Source organism: Gossypium hirsutum, chromosome A08, assembly GCF_007990345.1.
Source record: "Gossypium hirsutum isolate 1008001.06 chromosome A08, Gossypium_hirsutum_v2.1, whole genome shotgun sequence".
In the NCBI taxonomy this organism is placed as follows: domain Eukaryota; kingdom Viridiplantae; phylum Streptophyta; class Magnoliopsida; order Malvales; family Malvaceae; genus Gossypium; species Gossypium hirsutum.
In genome coordinates, this window is record NC_053431.1 from 8,748,319 (window position 1) to 8,770,824 (window position 22,506).

A 22,506-nucleotide genomic window follows, 5' to 3' on the forward strand; every position below is an offset into this window, starting at 1 on the left:
TGACCCAAGTCAATAACCCCTTCAGTTTTTCCACGGCCATGGCACACGGGCGTGTCTCCGGTCGTGTGGTACAAGTCAATATGTATGTCCTGTTTTCACACGGCCTGTAACATGGGCATGTCTGGTAACCGTGTGAGGCACATGGCCTGTTCACAAGGGCATATGACCTTTAAAAGTTTGAAAATTTTATAAGTTCCTCAAAGTTTGTGAATGTTATCGGTTTAATCCTGAACCACTTCTAAGAAAGTTTTAAGGTCTCGTAAGACCTTATAAGGGAAAAAGTGATTGAGATGAATGGGTTTTTAATGATGATTGCATAAATGTATGATTTATGTTGTGGTTGATCAGTAATGCCTCGTACCCTATTTCAGCAACGGACGGGTTAGGGGTATTACATTTATAGTTTTAAATGAAGCACGCCAAGGTGGTTCGCCAGAATATGTCCGCCCAAGGCCTTTCCACCAAATGATTATCCTCCAAATGAATGCAGAAGGTTGTTCGCAAAATCCTTGTACTTAATTCGAGCGTTGTGACCATGTGATCTAGTCTTGTCCGCGTAATAGGCTCGATTTTTGGCCATTATGTTGCAACCGATGAAGATGGCATGGTTTGTATCTCATTTCCGTCCATACTATCCTCTAAACATTCATATTATTTTATTATTATTATCCACCCAAATAGCTCGCAATTATAAGTTCATCAATTTTCTAAATCGAGTTAACATATTTAACACATCCTCCTCTGAGATCAAGTAAAAATATTTCAAATTTCACAAATTTTCTATTTAGTCCTTATCGTCATTCAATCTCTTATACTTAAAATTTTACTATTTCTTTTCCTAACACTTATTATATTTCCTCCGCACTTCATTTCATAGCACTTAATTTCACTTATCAAGTTTTGCACATTTCTCAATTTAATCATCTCTTTATCATCTCATGCCATATCTATTTATAACATTATTTTCTTCATTATTTTCTCAAGTTCAACCTTAATTCTTTCTCATATATTTATATTTCATACCTATTGTCATGAATCATATTAAGATTATTATCTAGTCAAGAATAATTTAAAACTTTTTTCACTATCTTCTCAAATTTCAGATTCACATTTCATTATTTTATATTATATTTTCTTATATATATTGTTTTTCTAGACTCATTCATGATCCTAGGATTAGTAAACCCGAGTTTTGATACCACTAAATTCAACACCCCATACTCAACTCAATCGTCAGGTCAAGGTACCAGGATGTCACATTCTTTATTGAAGCAACTACAAATATTTCAGATTGATTTATCATATTATTAAATTATTGCATACCATTTTACTCATTTTAGTAATAATTGAATTTATGAAAGAACTATTTATGGGTTGAATGAGCTCATTAAAACATGGTTTCAATCAAAGATAATAAAGTTTATAAAATTAACAAAATTTAAAGTTTTACAAATAAGTTCATTGAAGGACTTACACTTTCTAAAGTAGTTTACCCACTTTATGTATACTTCATATTTATTTCTAAATTCTGTCAATTAATTTAATTATTCATAAAATTTTAGCCAAGATTCCAAAATCAGATCAATTAACAATTACTCACTTATTATTCTATCAATTCGTTTAAACATTCTCATAAGTACTAATCATTCCATCACTTATAACCATTTCATAACATTTCAAATTCATCTACTATTTTTTCCTCCTCCTTTCCATTCCACACCCTTTATGTATATACATATTAGAATCTTTAGCTTTTAGTATGACATGCATATACGTAACATTAACTATAATTCCACTATTTACTGATGTGTTCATATCAAAGTTGTCCACTTGTGTCATAGTTACTAAATTATTTATATCTTGAACTATAGAATTTGAAATTAAGATTCACTTGATGCTTTTGAAACTAGGCTCAAATATATTTTTACCATAAATTTTTTAGAATTTCTACTTTAGCAAATCAGTACAGTAAATTCTTCAAAATATCCCCTGTTCTGTTGCTTGACAACTTTAACCTTTCTTTACTAAAAATTAATTGTCCCTTAATACGGGGCTCAAATGATGCTTACTTTAGATTCTCTTGAAAATAGACTCATTAATAATTTAAACATATAAATTTCATCCCTTAATAATTTTTGTACAATTTTTTTTATGATTTTCTAAAGTCTACAATTTCATTACTTACACCATTTCTTACATTGTCCCAAAAAACTAATATATCTCAAAATCTACAATTCCATTGCTTACACCATTTCTTCCATATGAAACTATACTCAGTAAAATTTAATTCCATATTTAATTTAATCTCTAACTAAATTTTTATGATTTTTTGTGAATTATCAAAGTTAAGCCATTACTGTTATCCAAATTATTTTAATGAAAATATTTTCTTTTTCATGATTTTTTGCACTATGTAACAGCCCAAATTTCAGTGGTGTCGGAATAGTGATGTGAGATCACTAAATCCGACATGTGAGTTTAGATATTAGTAAGTAAAAGTTAAGTGTGATTTTAGAAATGTTTTTGAATTAGTGAAATTGTGAATTAAAGGAAATTTTTAGAAAAAATGAGATAAAAACGAGGTATCAAGACCTCTAATTCCTAAACCGAACCATAAATATTTTTAGAAATATTTATGGAATGTTACTAAGTTATTATTAAAGTTTTGTTAAGAAATTTTAACATTTCAGTAGACAATTGAATAAAAATGACTAAATTGAATAATATGTAAAACTGTGAGAAGTGATTAAATAGCTTAAATAATAAATAAGAGGGACTTAAAGAGCAATTTGACCCAAAATAAAATGGGCTGGACGGTTAGGTAAATATTAGCTGAGAAATGATGTGAACTAAGGGTAAATTGGTAATTTAGTTGAAATTGAATAGTAAAAAATTGGATAAATTAGGAAATCTAGAGTTTTCTTCATTTTCTTCATCCTCCCCAGCAAAAATACCATTAAAAGGTTCTTTTAAGCTAGTCTCTCATATTTTTACAACATGTAAGCTCAATTTTTGATTATTTCTTGTAATTTTTATATTTTTGAAACTTTTACAATTAGGTTTACTTGTTTAATTCATTAGTTTCTGATTTCATGAGTAATTTTGAAAGTTTCCATGAATAAGTGCTGAAATTTTATGATTATTTATCATGGAATTGAGTTTTAATTTTATTATATGATGATTTTATGAAGAGATTTTTATAGGAATTGATTTTTAGGATCTAATTGTGAAAATTGATGGAATTAGGGTTTTGTGTTGAAAATTTGAATGTTAAAGGCTTTGAAGTAGTTTATAATGTCTTGATAAAGTGTTATTTTAGAGGAATTAGCTTTATTGACGAATAAATTGAGCAATGACTAAATTGAAAAAATTGAAAAGTTTGGGGTAATAGTGTAATTTTGAAAATTAAAAAGGCATAAATTGTGAAGTAGAATAGAATTGAAATAGATGCTAATGAAGGAATAATTTTATAATTATAGATCAAGAAAATGAAGTGAATCATGGAAAGGAGAAATTACAAGAATAGTCCCTGAATTTCTACAACTTTTGCAAATTAGCCCAAGTAAGTTCATATGGCTAAATTCAATGTTTTGGTAGGTAAATTTCATACATGTCATAGTATATTATGGTATATGAATGTCATTAAACCATGATAATTGTGAAATATTATTTGAGTAAAAGTGCAAATTAAGTGGGACGATGGAATTGGGTACTTTCGTTCTGTGTTCAAGATGAATTGATGGAAAAGACCATGGTTAGAGCATGGAAACATGTGACATGTGCTCCTATATAAGACCATAGCTAGACTATGGCATCGGTGTGATGAGATATGTGCTTCTATATAAGACTATAGCTAGACTATGGCATCGGTGTGTTGAGATATGTGCTTTTGTATAAGACCATAGTTGGGCTATGGCATCAGTGAGATTTGATTATGTGCTTCTGTGTAAGACCACATCTAGGATATGGCATCAGTGTGATTTGTGATCCTTGTAAGACCATTGCTGGGCTATGGCTTCGGTGTGTGACATGTGACTATGTGCAAGACCATAGTTTTACTATGGCATTGTGATAACGAAGTACTCAATTCCGTAATTGTTCCCTAAATTGGATAAGAAAGGTAAGTGATAAATGGGCCCAATAGGATAAAAAAATTTTGTTATTATGTGACATTGAATCTAAATAAATGAACTTATCATTGATTTTGTGATTGACAAGAGGAATTAGTGAATTGTATAATATATGATTATTATTATTCGGTAAGATTTATTTTCTATGCCTATGAGTTTACTAAGTTTCTATAAGCTTACTTGTGTATGTTTATATGTCTTGTAGATTAACGTATATACATTTGGAGGATCAGATCTACATCGAGGATCACATTATCCAGATTTACTTCGGTAGATTTTGTTAAACAACTTTTTGATTTATATGTCATGTAAAGGGGTTGATTTGATAATGTAATAGGATGAACGATTAAGTATGCAATGTAGTTTGAATGTGTTAGTTATAAAAAATAATGAAATATACATGTTTTGGCTTGAATTGGTTGATTGGTTAGATTTTATTGGTATATAAATGTGTTTTTGTGTAGGAAGTTAGTATGAGCGTGAGAAAAGTGGTCTTAAAGAGCCTATTTTTGTCCATATAGGTAGGTACACGGGCATGTGTCTAGGCCACATGGCCTACCATATGGGCATGTGATAAGGCTGTATGTCCCCTGCAATTTAAAAATAAGAAACAAAATGTCTAAGTTTAGGCACATAGCCTAGCATAAGGGCGTGTGGCTTGGTCGTGTGATGCATACGGGCTTTAACATGACCGTGTGATACGGCCGTATGAAGTCTGTATCTAAAATGTGAAATTTAATTATCACACGGCCTAGCAACACAGGCGTGTGCTTAGGCCGTGTGACTCAAGTTTCTTCTTGAATGCAAGTAAGAAAGCTCCACGGGCTTGGGACACAGACGTGTCCCTATCCACACGGGCGTGTGGCCTTGTTTCATGATAAAACATTCTTAAGTTTTCTCAAAACTCTGAAAGTTCTTGGTTTGGTCCTGAATTATCTCCAACGTGTGTTTTAGGCCTTATAGGCCCGTATAAGGAACTTTAAGCATGTGTTTGAATAATATTTAATTTAGAATGACTTTTATGATCCAGATTTGTGTATGTTTAATTGTGTTTAAGTCTGGTAATGCCTCGTGCCCTGTTCCGGTGTTGAATACGGGTAAGGAGCGTTACACACTATCTCTTATTCAATCATACATAATCGCCATATTTGATTAATATTCAATTTAATCGCTTATGTTTACGTGTAGACTACATATTCATTTCTTAATCTAAGTACTTTTAACAATACAAATCACAATTTCTCTTACTTACTAATTTAGTGTTTTAAATATCTATACTTCATCAAATACTTTCTATGTAACGCCCTAATTTTCAGGAATTCTGTGAATGTTGGCATAGGTTTAATTATGTTAGTGGGCCTCTAGAAGGCCCAAGCTTAAGTTAGAACCCGGCAATTTTGGTTAATTTTTGTTCCATAAGAAAAAGGGGGTGAAATTATGAAATAAAACCTATATGAAAATGTTTGAAAATGCTATAGGCTAAATTGAAGTGGCCAAATAAATAGGAGTGCAAAATAGGAGGATTTGCATGACAAACCTCCCATTTTACATGAAGTGGCCAGCCATCATGTTGTTGTAGACAATATGAGCACTTGATATCCATAATTCATGGTACAAATTGATAATGGGTTAGGTAAATGTTCCATGATAATGGATTAGGTAAATATTCCATGATAATGGGTTAGGTAAATGTTCCATGATAATGGTTTAGGTAAATGTTCCATGATGGGCATTTCATGTCTTTTGTATTAAAGAATTAAATGGATGAAATATGAAATTTTATTAAAAGAAAAAGGGGTGAAAAGAACAAAGTTTTGTCCATCTTTGTTCATCATAGCCTAAAGTTAGAAAAGAGAAAGGAGAGGAGAAAGCTCTTGAATGTTCGGACACTTGAGAAAGAAAATTGAAGGTAAATTCATGGTAGTCTGCTTCTATTTTGAGGTTCATGAGTTCTTCTTGATTCTACCTTAACTCTTGAAGCATATTTTGGTTTTTAGTTGTGTTGTGAGCATTTAGTCATGAATTAAAATGAAGGAAATGGTTGTTGTTTCATGTTCTTTTGATGAAAAATGGAATATAGGTGAAGTTGAGCCAAACAAATGAGCATGCATGTGCCTTAGATGCTAAAGGGAAAAATCGGCTAACATGTTGTGCTTTAAAATGATGAAATGGAGATTATACTTAAGTAAAATCATAGATATGTGATGATTGATTGGTGATATACATGTTTAAATAACAAGCATGCAAGTTAGGTGTGAAAGAGTGATTTGGTAATAAATCTGCTTGGGACAGCAGTAGTAACGTGAATTTGGAAAATCACCATAAATTGTGGGAGATGAGTTAGAAGCTGAATAAATTATGTAATTAAAGCTTAATGAGTCTAGTTTCAAATGGAATAAACTAGAACATATTTTGAATTCTGTACAATGAGAAATTTGATTCGTAATGAAGAGTGGTCAGATTAGTCAAACAGTGAAACATGGGAAACTTTGAGAAAAATCTGGTATTAATTGGCTAAACCAAAAATTCTTAAAATTTTATGGATAGAAGATATATGAGTCTATTTTCAAGGAAAATTAACGGAACTTGATTTGGAGTTTCGTATCTCCAATTATAAATGATTTAGTGACTGCTGCTCAGGAAGACAGCTTGCAGTGAAATTATGATTATGTGGTAAACATTGACAAAAATTTGTTAATGAGTTGCTTATTGTTTTCTTATAAGCTTACTATGATCTGTAGGTGTGGTTAGCCGAATATTGTAAGGGGTTAATACGTAGTTCATATTTGAATAGTTAGATTAACATGTTAGTAATCCAATTGTAGGCAGTTCGTGTGTGGATCTCGTCAGCATATCGTCGCAAACAGGTGTGTAACTAACACCCTCTTTCTTAGTCTGGATCGGAAAAAGTCGAAAAGCTGAAATGCCGAAAATCGGTATTTTGTAGATTTGCGAGTGTGCGAATGCTCGTGAGGTAAATCGATTAATGTTTTTGGTAAGCTGCAAAATTTGGACTGCAAAGTGCATGATTTCTGTACCCTCGATATTTTTGGGCTTAATGGGCCAAAATTGGAATGATGAGCCAACAGGCCCAATTCGGTAAGAACTCTCGGTATGTGATTCTGTTAGTACGTAAAAAGTAGGAATATGCATGAAAAACCCTAAAATAGATAAATTACTGAAATACCTTTAAAAGTGGAAAATTTACAGTTTTACCCCTAGTAGATAAATTACCGAAATACCCCTAGGGTTAAATTGACCTAAATGCATGTTTGACTATTTTTATTTACTGCATGCCATGTTGTTATTATCTGATGCATGGGATTGGGATATTGACGGAGGAAGTACTGAAAGTGGCTTGTCCACGTACTGGAGGCTTTGCCTCAATTTACTGTTAACTGAGCAGCAAGGCTGCAACTGTGGAGTGTTGGGCTGGGTGGGTTGAGCTATTCCCCACATGGAGTGTAGGGCTGGTACAGGTGGAGTGTAGTGGTTGGTGGGTTGAGTAGTCTCCCCAAATGGGCTTGCATATGTTATTGATGTTGCATGTATTTTGAAATGGGCCTATGGGTCATACTGTTATCTGAATAAGGGGCTAAGGCCTAGTTTATTGTAATCTGAAAAGGGCTCTGGTCCAGTACCACTGTTACCTGAATGGGCTTAGGCCCAATAGGCTTGAGCTGACTTGGGCTTTGAATGGGTTTTCTTTACACACTGAGTTTCCCCAAACTCACCCCTTTTATTTTCATCCACGCAGGAAATCCCCAACCATAGTGGGCTTGGAGCTGTGAGGGAATTCGGAGTGGCCACCCGTTTGGTTTTCTTCTGGTGAACTGGACATCCTTTTATTTACGTTTGAAGTTTTGGGTTTTTTAAATGTAATAAGGCTGCTTAATTATTTTTGATGGTTTTAATATGTATTACTAAGATAGGTATTACTTATTTTAACTGTTGAAATTGGATAGCTTTAGGGCGCGTTTTCAAAAAAAAACAACAATTGATTTCAAAATAACACGACAACAAGCAAAGCTTCCGCAATGAAAGTATTTTCCAAAATTAATCACTTTTCCTAAAAATGACTCAATCAAATCGGTTTCCTAGAAATATACATGACGTTAAGGTGTGGCAATGGCGGTGTGCATGTCTAGGATTGGATCCGAAGGGAGCTTGGTACTTAAGTAGTCCGATAGACTCACCTCCTCTTTTTCGGTTTCCTACCTGGTGCACAGCTTCCATTCACTTTAACCTATAATGAAATTATCTTTTAAAACACTAAGTAGGTTTTTCTGGATCAACAATATAAAATGTTTTGAACGCTTCGATGTGGCATGTCGGATCCGACCATAACGTCTGGGCCGGGTTTGGGGTGCTACATTCTATTTCTAGTTAGATTAAAATACATGTTTCATACATCTCATTTACAATATATTTAACTCAATCTATTGAGATACAAGTAAGGTTAGTATGAAACTTACCCCCTTTTGTCAAGAATTTCTTCTTTTATTCTTCATTTCCCTTCCTTTCTCATCTTAACTACTTTCTTTCCCTTTTCTTCTCTTTCACCTTTTATTTTCTTGCTTCCAAATTGATAAACATATTCTCTAAAATCTCTACTTCATCTTTTCTCTTTGGTGTTTAAGGAAATTTTCGTGAATTTTTGGTGAAAATATGGGTTTTCATGGTAAAGGACTAAATTCTAAAAAAAAAAAACACACAACTTTCTCTTCTCTAACTATCTCTCACATTGGAACGTGAAAAGATGATGATTTCTTTTCATCTTTCACCTCTTTTTATACTAATCATTTTCATAATAAAATATTAACAAAAATCTAATTAAAATATCAATATTATAATATTTATCTAATTATTTAATTTAAAATATCTCACATGTCATCATTACACTCTAGAATTCTTTCTCATGCTAATTGACCATTTTGCCCTTTATAATCCTTAAAAATTTCATCCTTAATAATCACTTAATTTTGTAAAATTATGATTCAGTCCCTCAAATTCTCCATTTATTCAATTTAGTCCTTGTTCATCCATTTTCCTTATTTTCTAAATTCTTCCACCCTTAAGATATTTGTACTATTGACTCTTTAACTTTTTCATATTTACACTTTAACACCACACATTTTCAATATTTACACTTGAACCATAAAACTTTTCATATCTTTACAATTTAGTCTCTAACTCAAATTAACATTTCACAACATACTTCTTATTTCAAATTTTTCCTTGGTATTACTCAACCTTTCTTTTATCATCTTTATATCTTTTTCTCACTTTATCGAAAAAAAAATCAATTATACACTATTCAATTTAATACTATTATAATATATTGATTTTAGGGATGTTACATTTTTCCCCACTAAAATAAATTGTCCTCGAAATTTTCTTGGTTTTTCCCGATCATGAACTTCATTGTGTTTTAGCAAAGACACTATTTATCTTAATTTATCATTATTAGTACATCACATTTCTTTAATTTATCATTATTAGTACATCACATTTCTTTAATTACAATCAATTTCTTAGACTTGTTATATTCTCGATTTCTTCATTCGAATTTTCTTTTCTCTTAAGATTTACCGAAAACTTCTGTTAATCAATATTATCTTTACATCCTCTCTAAAATAAGACTCGTCAACTCGCTTAATTCAAAAATTTTTCTTTCAATTGGTCCAACACTGCCTCTCTCTTTTAATTATTATATATATACTAATATTATTATTAGTTTTAGGAAGAGGGGTGCGCACGACACTCTCTCTTTCAAGTTTAATTTATTTTATATATATTGGATAGAGGGAAAAGAGAGGACGGCCAATATTTGCCCAGAAACAAAATTATTGTTGTTTATCTTTTTCTTTTCTTGAATAAAATTTCCCTTTTTCATATTTGTTTTTATTGGTTTTTAATTTTATGAATTGGTTTGTTCTTGTTTTAGGTAAAATATTTTATCCAGGTTTTGAAATTGTGAGACTTCAAGTCATATGTAAAAACTTCCATTCTAGTATTTGTTATTTCTCTGGTTAAAGAGATAGACATTGTCGTATCATAAAGTCATATTGACATCAAGTCGAAAAGAGTACATTGATTTGATGTTGAGAGACTTATAGTTGGAAGAAGAACTAATATGATTGGTTGCCGTATTCGATCTATTGAAGAACACATTGTTGTGTCCAATTCTGTAGTTAGTTGGATCTGTCAAGGAAAATAGCAATCAGATTTAATGACTTGCGTGGTTGAGGTTGTTGGTTCGAGTTGATTCTTCTAGTTCGCAAGGCTATCAGAGAGCTGAATAATTAATTTACACACAGAAGAGTTGATGGTTTGAGGTGTCCTCTATCACTATAACCGACTTATTGGTTGAAGAAGAAGACTTGCTATCAAGGACTGGTTAGAAGTTGAAGCAAAAATCGAGCCCGAAACTAGAATTTCATCATATTGGTTTATTCAATTTAATTTCGTTTTCAATTTATTTTTACTATTATTTCAATTTCAATTATCTCTATTATATTTTTAGTTTTATCATATTTAAATTTCCCTTTTATTATTACACAAATCGTCACCTATCGTGAGCATGATAGTTACTTGACCACGCAGCCTTGTTAAATCAAACAATAATTTTAAATATCCAAATCCGTGTAGGATAGATCCTACTCCCTATACTGTTATTTATGTATGTTCATGGGTAGGAATATTATTTTTGGTAGATTGTACACCCATCGAACACATTTTATCTTTTTGCCCCTTTATTGAAGCTGCTCGGAAGATTTTTGCCTTTAGCTATTGTTGTAAGAGGGAAGGTTTCAAGGGGATGTTCAATTGGTGGAATGATACAAGTCTATGGCTTGATTCTGTTGGAGCCAAAGATCAAGTGGGACTTCTTGGTTACATTTGTTGGAATCTCTGGAATTCTAGGAACCGATTTATCTTCGAAAACAAAAATGAAGATCCTGTCTTCATTTGGATGAAAGCCATGAGGGAAGCTATGGAATTTAACCAACGAGGGTCAGCCCCTACTCCAAATTCAGTTAAAATCAACTGTGACTCATCTTGGAACCCCTCAAACCAAACAGCGGGAATCGCAACAGTTGCTAGAGACAGTTTTGGGAAAATCATGCAAGGCCTGAATGCTTGTGTTCAAGTGTCCTCTGTTCGGGTTGCTGAAGCGTTGGCGGTACGTTCGGGAGCTGTGTTGGCCGTTCACCGACAATGGTCAAATGTTGCTTTGGAATCGGATAACAAAGAACTTATGACCTCACTTGAAGCGGATCTCGACAACTGTTGGGGATCAAAGGCTATTGAAGCTGATATAAAATCTTTATTAGCCTCTGTTAATTATGTTGTCAATTTTATCTCTAAATCATGGGTTGCAAAAATGACTCGAACTTTAGCATGCCCTTTTGATTGGGTTTTGTTTCCACCTGCTGATCTTGCTCGACTTGTGCGCAATGATTCTGTTTCTTTCTAATGAAGCTGTCTTTGCTCCACTTTCACCTTATATTAATGGCATTTAGGAAAAGTGATTGTTACCGAAAACTCATGCTTTCATTACCATTTCCAATTCTGGTTCGAACGCCTCTCTTATTTGAATTATATTAAAAATATTTAACGAATTACAAATTTAATAATTTTAGCTTTACCATTTTTCCATGGCAATGGGCGAAATTTAGTTTCTTCCTATCTCTTGTCACTCATCTATACTTTCCACTACTCATTTTATATTTTTTCCTTTTCCTTGCAACAAGAGAATACATCAATTTTATGGAGTCTTAATTTGATTGGTATTAATATTGATATTCTTGTCAATACAAGAGGATGTAGGTTCGAATGTGCTCAAACAAGTTTATCCTCCTATTTAAAAGTTTGGGGAGAAATTATGGTAATTTTAAATTTTGTATAAAAAAATATACATTAATTCCTATTACAAACATTTTCAAGTACTAAAAAAAACACAACTTCTCAAAGCAAAGAGAACCAATACCTTTTAATAAAATTATTAATAGTTATCGATGTTGTGTTTAGCAATAAATCTCTCTTTATTATATCGATAACAAAAAAAAAACTTGTTGAAATTATTTCCTTCATCAACAAAGATTCTTAAAGTGAAGCACATAAGATTCAATTTATTAATAATATAAAAATTTAAAGAGATTTAATTCTAGCAAACATATCTCATAAAACGAGGTTAATTCAAATCAGATAAATTACCCACACCATACCAAATCATGCTATTTTTCATAGATATTAGAGTGATTAATCGGATTGCCATTAACTAATCTTACTTTTACAAGACTGAAAAACTTAATTTCAAATTTGAAGTCCAACGTTCATCTAGTAAAACCTCGGTCCATTCCATTCCAAGATGGTGACAAAAACACTTGAGGTGTCACCAAAATGATAGGGTGACATTAATTTTCCTTAGTTCAAATGTCACTATCTCCTTATCTCCGGCCACTAATTCTCTGAGAAATATAAGACTTTGTTTTATCTTTTGCACAATGTTCAATATCATGGAAACATTAAAGTCTTGGTTATGTCATGCATTGAAAATCAGTCGTCTCGTCAACCTTCCTACACGGTATGACGGAAAAAGAAAAAACTGGGGACAGTATTCAAACCTGAGTAACATGTCCATCTTTATTGACTCAACAAATTCATTGGAAACCTTGATTAAGTGCTCATAAAAGGTGTAAAAAGTGGAGCCAAAAGTCAAAATTCAAGAGAGCAAAGTACTCAATCATTTCAATGGAGCCGGTTGTTCACATGCTCCTTAAGGGCTTGCTATTAAAATAAAATTCACAAAGGGAGTAAGTATTCCTTTTTCTTTCTCCTTTTGGCTCTCTGACAGCTCAAATTAAATGATGAATCCCTCCATTTAAGTTTGTTTCCTCACCAAGTTCATAAAAATGTTTGGTTTTTAACTCAGAAACTTCTCAGGTTTGAGGAGAGTTCAAACAGACGGGCATTAGCATACAATGAGTACTGCAAGTGCAACAACAGCAGTAGCAGCAGCAGCCACATCTACAGCCCAAACAAGATTCATAAAATGTGTTACAGTAGGAGATGGAGCTGTTGGGAAGACTTGTCTCCTTATCTCTTACACTACCAACACTTTTCCAACTGTATCAACTTTTCTTCTTCTTTCTCTACTATCTTCTTACATTTCATGTTTCATTTTATTTTTTCAATTTTGAGTTGCTTTCTGGGTATTTACAGGATTATGTTCCTACTGTTTTTGATAACTTTAGTGCCAATGTTATGGTTGATGGGCAGACTGTGAATTTGGGTCTCTGGGATACTGCTGGTATTATGCTCCTCTACTTTATTCTTCCATATACATTGATCTTATTCAAGTTCTTTTGCATATATCATAAAATGAATACTAGTTTCTTGAGTTAACGTCCATCGATTCGATTATAAAACGAAACAGAATTTTCCATAATGTTGATAGTAAGAGTTGTTCAGGTCAGGAAGACTATAACAGGTTGAGGCCTCTAAGTTACAGAGGAGCTGATGTGTTTATTCTTGCTTTCTCCCTCCTTAGTAGGCCTAGCTATGAGAATGTAACAAAAAAAGTATGTTTCTCTCTTTTGCTTATGCCTTATGCTAATATACCATATACTATTACAACTTTTCTGATTCCTTTACGTGTTTTGTTCTTTTTTCATTATGGTCCTTGTGCTGGTGAAGTGGCTCCCAGAGCTGAAACATTATGCCCCAGCAGTGCCCATTGTTCTTGTGGGAACAAAACTAGGTGATGAAAATGCCTTCTTCTTTTTTTTTTTGTTCTTCTTCGTGTATTCTTTGTGCAAGTTAAATGAATGTTTCAAGAACCATGCCTTTGCTTATGAATCAAGATTCAAGATGCTCTCAATAATTGAGCATGTCCTTGGTTCTTTTTTATCCACTTCTTACACTTACAATCATTCTTTTCCCTTTCTAAAACAATCATTCTTTTTCCTTTCTAAACAAGTTATCATTATAAGATAATCCTAGGTGCATGGTTCATAAGCATTCGAAATGTGTACATAAACTACAGCATATGAACATGCCATGTCTAGACATGCATGGCTTTGTTATGTTAATAAATTTAAATGGGGATGCAGATTTAAGAGAAGATAGACAGTTCCGCTTGGACTATCCAGGGGCATCAACTATTTCTACAGAACAGGTAACCACAGATGTCAAATTTGTTGTATTGTATTGTAATATTAGATGTTTCAACTTTTTTTTTACTATCTTTTTTGGGCAGGGTCTTGAACTAAAGAGACAAATAGGAGCACTGGCTTACATAGAGTGCAGCTCCAAGACACAACAGGTTTCATCTTGCATCTGTTAACCTAAAGTGGCTGTTACATACACCAACCGGAATCTTTATGTCTTTTTTTTTTGGTCCTTCCCAAGTGAAATCTTAACACTAACTAAACAAACAGGATATTGGAGAAATTAGTGGATAATAGCATTCATTAGTGTTTGAAAATTGCAGAATGTGAAAGCTGTATTTGATGGTGCAATCAAGGTGGTTGTCCAGCCTCCAAAGCACAAGAAGCAAAAGAAAAGACCAAGTGTATGCCGTGTTCTTTAAAATAAACTCCCTTTTGGGACGACAGTGTCAAGTTGACGATGATGGTTCTCCTCTTATAATTCTCTCCATATTCTTGTCTTGTTCTTACTTGTTACATTTTTCCTTTGTATTGATTCGGTCGATTAGATCAGTACAACCCCATTTATTTATCACCTTCAAGAACTCAATGGATGTTTTGGGTTCTGTAAATTGGCTGCTTATTGGAATGATTTGAGGGCATTCTTATCCTGTTTTTTTTTTTCTTTGCTTTCCATTTTTGGTTATAGTTGAAGACATATGGCATGGGCTCTAATTGGTATTTTTTTACCTCAACTTGGGCCATGTTAACAAATCATTAAACAGCATCCAGACATGAATTTTATTTTTTTGTGGAATATTCAGTGACCATAGGGCTTTGTAAAATTCTTTGTAATCATTAATAGTAGAGGAAATGTGTGTATTGTATTGTAAAAGAGCTGTAGTCAGGACTCGATAGCCACTCTTAACAGTGCACTCCCCAGAACCTTCGTGTTTCTAAACCAGTATATCCTTCGAGCTACACCTAGAAATCGGAATAGAAAAGATTCAAGCTGCTGTATCTTCATCAACTAAATAATGAACCAGCTCCCTATTCCAGGTTTTAGAAATTTTAAAGGTTACTTGTGAAAAAAAAAATTTGTCAATGTATTAATTATTAATCCTTAAATAAATGGTAAAATTTAAAAGGATGTGATATTTTTCAATGAGAATATATGGTGCATTTAGATTTTACACGTAAGGTCATGGGGTTGACGAACGCCCTATAAGAATAAAATAAAATATTAAAAAAAGGAATATATAGTAACTTTTTAAGGCTGCCAGTTAAATAAAAAAGTAAATTGTTAGTATATCAAATATTATATATTTATCGATTATAAAAGTAAACCTAACTTTTTGTAATTATATTTTGATTGTTCACCCTAAAAATCCACTATCATACATTCGAATCACATGATAGTCTATTTCTAGTAAGTATATAAAAATATTTTTATAACAATATTTATTATTTTTTAATAAATTAAAATTTTCAGTTTTTATTACTTGTGATTGTGTGCAATTAACTGATAGTACTAAATCAACTAAAAATTTTATAATGGTATAAATACCTTATTCTTTTAAATTTCATCAAATTGTATCATTGCACTTTTATTATTAACAAATAAGTAAATTATACTAATTTCATTGAATAGTTTTAATGTAAAATTAGTTGCCTCAACATACATCATATATTTTCCAAGGGAAACATGTTAGTCACGGATGCATGTTAGCCAATTTTCTATTAAAAAATATACTTAATAGTAAGGATGACAATGGAATGTGGAGAAACAAATATTACTAAATTTATTATCGCTATATAGTTTGTACAATATGCTCCACCATCTATCCTTTTTTATTGTGGATGTATAATATTGAAAATCACTATCATCTCTATAAATGTTAGATATATTCATCCCTGTTCCACCTTGTTCTGCTTCAATTTAAATATTGTTACTTATTTTTTATATCTTCAATCTTTTAAAAGTCACACTACAACAAAACTGACTTTTAGCGGCGTTTTTTAGGCCTTTAGCGGCACTTTTACAAGTGCCACAAAAAACGTCGCTATAGATGGCGCCACAAAAGTTTGCGGCATTTATTTTAAAAAACCCGCTAAAGGTCATGGCCTTTAGTGGCACTTTTCCCACAAACGCCGCTAAAGGTTATGGTCTTTAGCGGCGCTTTTCCCACAAACGCCGCTAAAAGTCGCGACCTGTAGTAGCGCTTTTCCCACAAACGCCGCTAAAAAGTCGTGACCTTTAGCAGCGCTTTTTCCACAAACGCCGCTAAAGGTCATGAAATTTAAAAAAAAGTATATTATAAAATATTATAAAGGTCATGAAAAATTAAAATTCATTATCAAAATATTGAGGAGAATAATATCCATGATATAAATATAAAAATTTTCTATTAAAATTCATTATCAAATTAAATTTTCTATGAAAATTTTAACTTTAAAATTAAATATAAAATTTGATGAATTCAAATTTAGAATTTAAAATAATAAATTAATAACACAATTAAAATTCAAAAGTTAGAACTCAAGTTATTAAATATTAAAATAAAAATATAGAATCAAAACTAACAGCAAGTCCAAATACAACATCTTGTTTGCAAACCTAAACAACATTGAAAATTGAAAGGTCTTTTATAAAAGACAAATTGCTAAGTTTTGAACTAGGAATTCTAATACCCCGGAGGACAATGTAAAGTTTAAAGCTTCATAAACTACACTCTCATCAGGACAAGATGCCAATGAACCTACAAACAGGGGGGAAAAATATTATAGATTTGTATAGTCTGAAAGTGTGTAAAAGATTTTTGTACACTACTCCAGTTTGTTAATGCAGAGGTCATTGAAAAGGCTGTGCATAATATGTACCTACAACATACAAAATAATGTAACGTGAAACCTAAATCCGTTAACTACAAAATACAGGAAAAGAGATCTCTTTTCCAGCAACTAAACACTTCAATTTGCAGCGATAAAACATCTCAATTTCCAGCAACTAAACACTTCAATTTGCAGTACATAAAACACTTCATTTTACAACATTTAAGCACTTCAATTTACAGCATTTAAACACTTCAATTTGCAGCACTTTAACATCTCAATTAACAACATTTATACAACTCAATTACAGCGATAAAACATCTCAATTTCCAGCAACTAAACACTTCAATTTGCAGTAGTTAAACACTTCAATTTGCAGTACTTAAACACTTCAATTTACAACATTTAAACACTTTAATTTACAGCATTTAAACACTTCAATTTGTAGCATTTAAACAATAGCAGCCATCAATTAAATAAGAGGAATTTTAAACATTTAATAGTCATTTCCATCATAATCGACAGCAAATTATATATCCACCATTTAATTAGCTTAGTTTCAACATTAATTCGGTAATGAGCAACAATATACAGCAACATTCACTCCACCATACAAAGATATTTCAAACATCAACTTACTCACTTCCGGACATCATTAATAGCAGCAATTTAGCTGATTTCTTTTATACAGTTCTTCCAACCCGAAATAGCAAGATTAAACCACCAAGGATTGATCTTACCTAAATTTGATAAACCATGTTATTAGGATGTTGAAATTTGAAAATCAAGATCATTGCTAGTGTTAATTAATAAAAACAACAAAACATCTAAACGTTGCAAGACAATTTACAATCAAATATTAAAGCTTTGTTTATTTTCTCAAGCTGTAGTCCGTGGGCTAGAAACACCTGTTGCAGAAATATGTTTAACGCAATGCCAAAAGTTTTTTAAAAAAAATCAACATAAGAAAAGGAATTAGGAACCTTCTACAGCATTAGTGACAAGATCAACAGATACATCATGCATGACCGACACATCACCTATTTAACCACCAATCAAATACACAATCAGAGATTCTAAATTTCCACTCCTCACTAAATTTAAGTAATTAACTCGATAATCACTAAATTCACACTCAAATTAAATTAAATATTAGCACTAGAAACAAATTTGCACCAACATTCAAAGAGGTAATAATCCACAAGTCTACAAATCAGCTAAGGTAATTATCTTTCACTCATAGTTTTTGCCTAATAAAATTACGCTCCCAAGCTGATAAGTAATCCAATTCAAACACATAATTTCACCTAAAATACAATAACTATAATATTCAAATCAGAATATTATTTTACAAATTTAGAAAAATAAATGAGAAAAAGGATTAAAAATCAAGTTGAAATGTTAGTGAAAAGCTTATTTTCTTCTCACAAACCTTTGCATCATCCACAACATTAAACAAACAACACATTAGCAAGACGACAATGCTTGATGCAGAAATTTCAAATCTAAAATATCATCAAAATTTTAATTAAAAAAATAACATACACATACAATTGGAAAAAAAAAAGCTAATACAACTTAATATTTATATTTAAATATATACTGTAAGTAATTAACACTCAAACATGAATAATAATTAATCATCCGTATTTAATTTGATCCAACCTATGGGAGGCAACTCCATTTAACCAAAGTATTACAACTGCTTCTTGACATCACAATGCTAGTGGTCCAAGCTTTTACTCTGCTTGGCTTTAAGATGGGAAAGTAGTGGAGTTGGAACATGGGCATCCATTTATTTTAATGGGAGTTGAACCAATGGACAGAATTCATGCATACTTTGCAGTCTCAATTCTAATCCAAATTACTTGATTTGGAAAGACTCTACCAGTGGGGATATAAACTACTGTTGATAGCATACTCAATTAAGGCACCTATGGTTTGCCGATGCAACTAGGGACAACAAGCAAAGTTTGCATTTCAATCACTCTTCAATGCTTAAATTAATAGTTTTTGTTTAAGAAAATGAATAAAGATAGAAAAAATTTATATTACAGGAGACCCAAAGTAGCAAAAGATTACAGAAAATAAAAAAAGGGTAAAAGAGAAGCTTAACATACCAGAAATAGAAGACAAAAACTGTGAAAAATCAGTTTTAGTGCTTATTGACTACCTGTTGAGTTTGAGACAGGAAAGATTTTTAGAAGACCAAACTTTATACAAAAAAGAAACTGTAAAAATTATATAAAAAGCTAATAAAATTTTATCTTATCACCATGCTCTCATTCATGGAACGTATGAGAAACTCACATGCCCTGAACTTATTAGGATTCATCACATAAAGTGCCTGAAATGCAAGAGGCAACCATTAGACGTGTAAGTATAAGAACAGTAAGGTTAATTGTTGGCTACTAGTGTTATTAAAAAAGAAAAAACAAAATCAGCATGACCGAATTCCAAATATGTGCAGTCAAAATTAACACCAAAACTTGTTAAGAACCAACAAATTAAGGTGAACTGTTTTGATAACTGAACCTGTTTCTTCTTGGAATTTTCTTTCTTAAAATATTCAGCGAAAAACTCCTTTGTCATTGACACCAGACTTCAGCGCACTGAACATTTGCTATGAACCCTCCTTTTACTAGATCCAGCCAATTTGCTTAATACAGTTTGGGACCAATTTGCTTCATGCCGCTTGAACGAAAGAGGAAGCAACGATAGCAACTCGCCCTGAGGGAGATCAACTAGCAACTAGATTCACTGGCACGGAGCCTGATTCACTCGCCCCCTGAATGTCTTCTTTTCGCCCATTTAGTCTTCCCCCGGTTCTAGGAGCAGCGATTGACTATCTTGATGCGGAGGGGTCGCTTCTTCATGAACCAAAAGTTATATCCTAAACCAACAGATCCTCTTTCTCACAGCATTTTCGGAGCAGGCTCAGTGCTTTCTTGAAAGCCTGGAATTAAAAGAAACCGTAACAGATCGAGAGAAAATGAGTAGCTATGGTGGGTGAAATCAGTGCAGTGAAATGAAAAGGATAAACAAGTGTGATTGGTGTAGGTGTATTGACTTGGTGTTGCTGGAAATGGGGAATTTGGGGGCAAATTTTGAGAGCTATTTGGGGGATTTAGGGACTAACGAGCGGGTATTCAAAATTGGGGATTTTGATTTTTTTTTGCGGCGTTTTCATTAAAAATGCCATTATAACTCAATTTTTTGTGGCGTTTTAACGTAAAACGCCACTATTGATTAATTTTAAATTTTTTATATTTAACATATTTTTTTATTTTTCTCTTTGGAATTTTTTTAATTTTGAATATTGAATTTTTAATTGAAATATGGACTAAAATATTAAAATATTAAATATTAAATATGAACGAAAGAGGAAGCAACGATAGCAACTCGCCCTAAGGGAGATCAACCAGCAACTAGATTCACTGGCACGGAGCCTGATTCACTCGCCCCCGGAATGTCTTCTTTTCGCCCATTTAGTCTTCCCCCGGTTCTAGGAGCAGCGATTGACTATCTTGATGCGGAGGGGTCGCTTCTTCATGAACCAAAAGTTATATCCTAAACCAACAGATCCTCTTTCTCACAGCATTTTCGGAGCAGGCTCAGTGCTTTCTTGAAAGCCTGGAATTAAAAGAAACCGTAACAGATCGAGAGAAAATGAGTAGCTATAGTGGGTGAAATCAGTGCAATGAAAAGGATAAACAAGTGTGATTGGTGTAGGTGTATTGACTTGGTGTTGCTGGAAATGGGAAATTTGGGGGCAAATTTTGAGAGCTATTTGGGGATTTAGGGACTAACGAGCGGGTATTCAAAAATTGGGGATTTTGATTTTTTTTGCGGCGTTTTCATTAAAAATGCCATTATAACTCAATTTTTTGTGGCGTTTTAACGTAAAACGCCACTATTGATTAATTTTAAATTTTTTTATATTTAACATATTTTTTTATTTTTCTCTTTTGGAATTTTTTTTAATTTTGAATATTGAATTTTTTAATTGAAATATGGACTAAAATATTAAAATATTAAATATTAAATATGAACGAAAGAGGAAGCAACGATAGCAACTCGCCCTAAGGGAGATCAACCAGCAACTAGATTCACTGGCACGGAGCCTGATTCACTCGCCCCCGGAATGTCTTCTTTTCGCCCATTTAGTCTTCCCCCAGTTCTAGGAGCAGCGATTGACTATCTTGATGCGGAGGGGTCGCTTCTTCATGAACCAAAAGTTATATCCTAAACCAACAGATCCTCTTTCTCACAGCATTTTCGGAGCAGGCTCAGTGCTTTCTTGAAAGCCTGGAATTAAAAGAAACCGTAACAGATCGAGAGAAAATGAGTAGCTATAGTGGGTGAAATCAGTGCAATGAAAAGGATAAACAAGTGTGATTGGTGTAGGTGTATTGACTTGGTGTTGCTGGAAATGGGAAATTTGGGGGCAAATTTTGAGAGCTATTTGGGGGATTTAGGGACTAACGAGCGGGTATTCAAAAATTGGGGATTTTGATTTTTTTTGCGGCGTTTTCATTAAAAATGCCATTATAACTCAATTTTTTGTGGCGTTTTAACGTAAAACGCCACTATTGATTAATTTTAAATTTTTTTATATTTAACATATTTTTTTATTTTTCTCTTTTGGAATTTTTTTTAATTTTGAATATTGAATTTTTTAATTGAAATATGGACTAAAATATTAAAATATTAAATATTAAATATGAACGAAAGAGGAAGCAACGATAGCAACTCGCCCTAAGGGAGATCAACCAGCAACTAGATTCACTGGCACGGAGCCTGATTCACTCGCCCCCGGAATGTCTTCTTTTCGCCCATTTAGTCTTCCCCCGGTTCTAGGAGCAGCGATTGACTATCTTGATGCGGAGGGGTCGCTTCTTCATGAACCAAAAGTTATATCCTAAACCAACAGATCCTCTTTCTCACAGCATTTTCGGAGCAGGCTCAGTGCTTTCTTGAAAGCCTGGAATTAAAAGAAACCGTAACAGATCGAGAGAAAATGAGTAGCTATAGTGGGTGAAATCAGTGCAATGAAAAGGATAAACAAGTGTGATTGGTGTAGGTGTATTGACTTGGTGTTGCTGGAAATGGGAAATTTGGGGGCAAATTTTGAGAGCTATTTGGGGGATTTAGGGACTAACGAGCGGGTATTCAAAAATTGGGGATTTTGATTTTTTTTGCGGCGTTTTCATTAAAAATGCCATTATAACTCAATTTTTTGTGGCGTTTTAACGTAAAACGCCACTATTGATTAATTTTAAATTTTTTTATATTTAACATATTTTTTTATTTTTCTCTTTTGGAATTTTTTTTAATTTTGAATATTGAATTTTTTAATTGAAATATGGACTAAAATATTAAAATATTAAATA

At 32.6% G+C, this 22,506-nt stretch overlaps 1 protein-coding gene and 1 long non-coding RNA gene across 8 annotated transcripts; one reads left to right on the forward strand and one right to left on the reverse strand.

The window, feature by feature from the left end:
• Positions 1-12,652: 12,652 nt before the first annotated feature.
• On the forward strand, positions 12,653-14,943 carry LOC107950820 (rac-like GTP-binding protein RAC2). 5 transcript variants are annotated; one of them, XM_041075801.1, is made up of 8 exons: positions 12,653-12,946; positions 13,066-13,261; positions 13,356-13,443; positions 13,605-13,714; positions 13,830-13,893; positions 14,246-14,310; positions 14,392-14,457; positions 14,626-14,943. In XM_041075801.1, the coding sequence occupies exons 2-8, from the start codon at positions 13,115-13,117 to the stop codon at positions 14,722-14,724; spliced, it is 639 nt and encodes a 212-aa protein (XP_040931735.1). In that variant the 5' UTR covers positions 12,653-12,946; positions 13,066-13,114; the 3' UTR covers positions 14,725-14,943. The 5 variants fall into 5 exon arrangements, with proteins under 5 accessions (XP_040931735.1, XP_040931737.1, XP_016741267.1 ...); XM_041075803.1 differs by having other exon boundaries at positions 12,714-12,946; positions 13,077-13,261; positions 13,388-13,443; XM_016885778.2 differs by having other exon boundaries at positions 12,717-12,946; positions 13,077-13,261.
• Positions 14,944-16,813: 1,870 nt separating this feature from the next.
• LOC107950839 (uncharacterized) lies at positions 16,814-20,310 on the reverse strand. Of its 3 annotated transcripts, none has more exons than XR_001698229.2 (5): positions 19,649-20,310; positions 19,389-19,460; positions 19,234-19,286; positions 17,757-17,853; positions 16,814-17,161 (listed from the first exon to the last, which is right to left on the reverse strand). It is a non-coding gene; the product is annotated as an uncharacterized lncRNA (long non-coding RNA). The 3 variants fall into 3 exon arrangements; XR_001698231.2 differs by having other exon boundaries at positions 17,753-17,853; positions 19,649-20,262; XR_005900101.1 differs by having other exon boundaries at positions 16,814-17,853; positions 19,649-20,291.
• Positions 20,311-22,506: the final 2,196 nt, after the last annotated feature.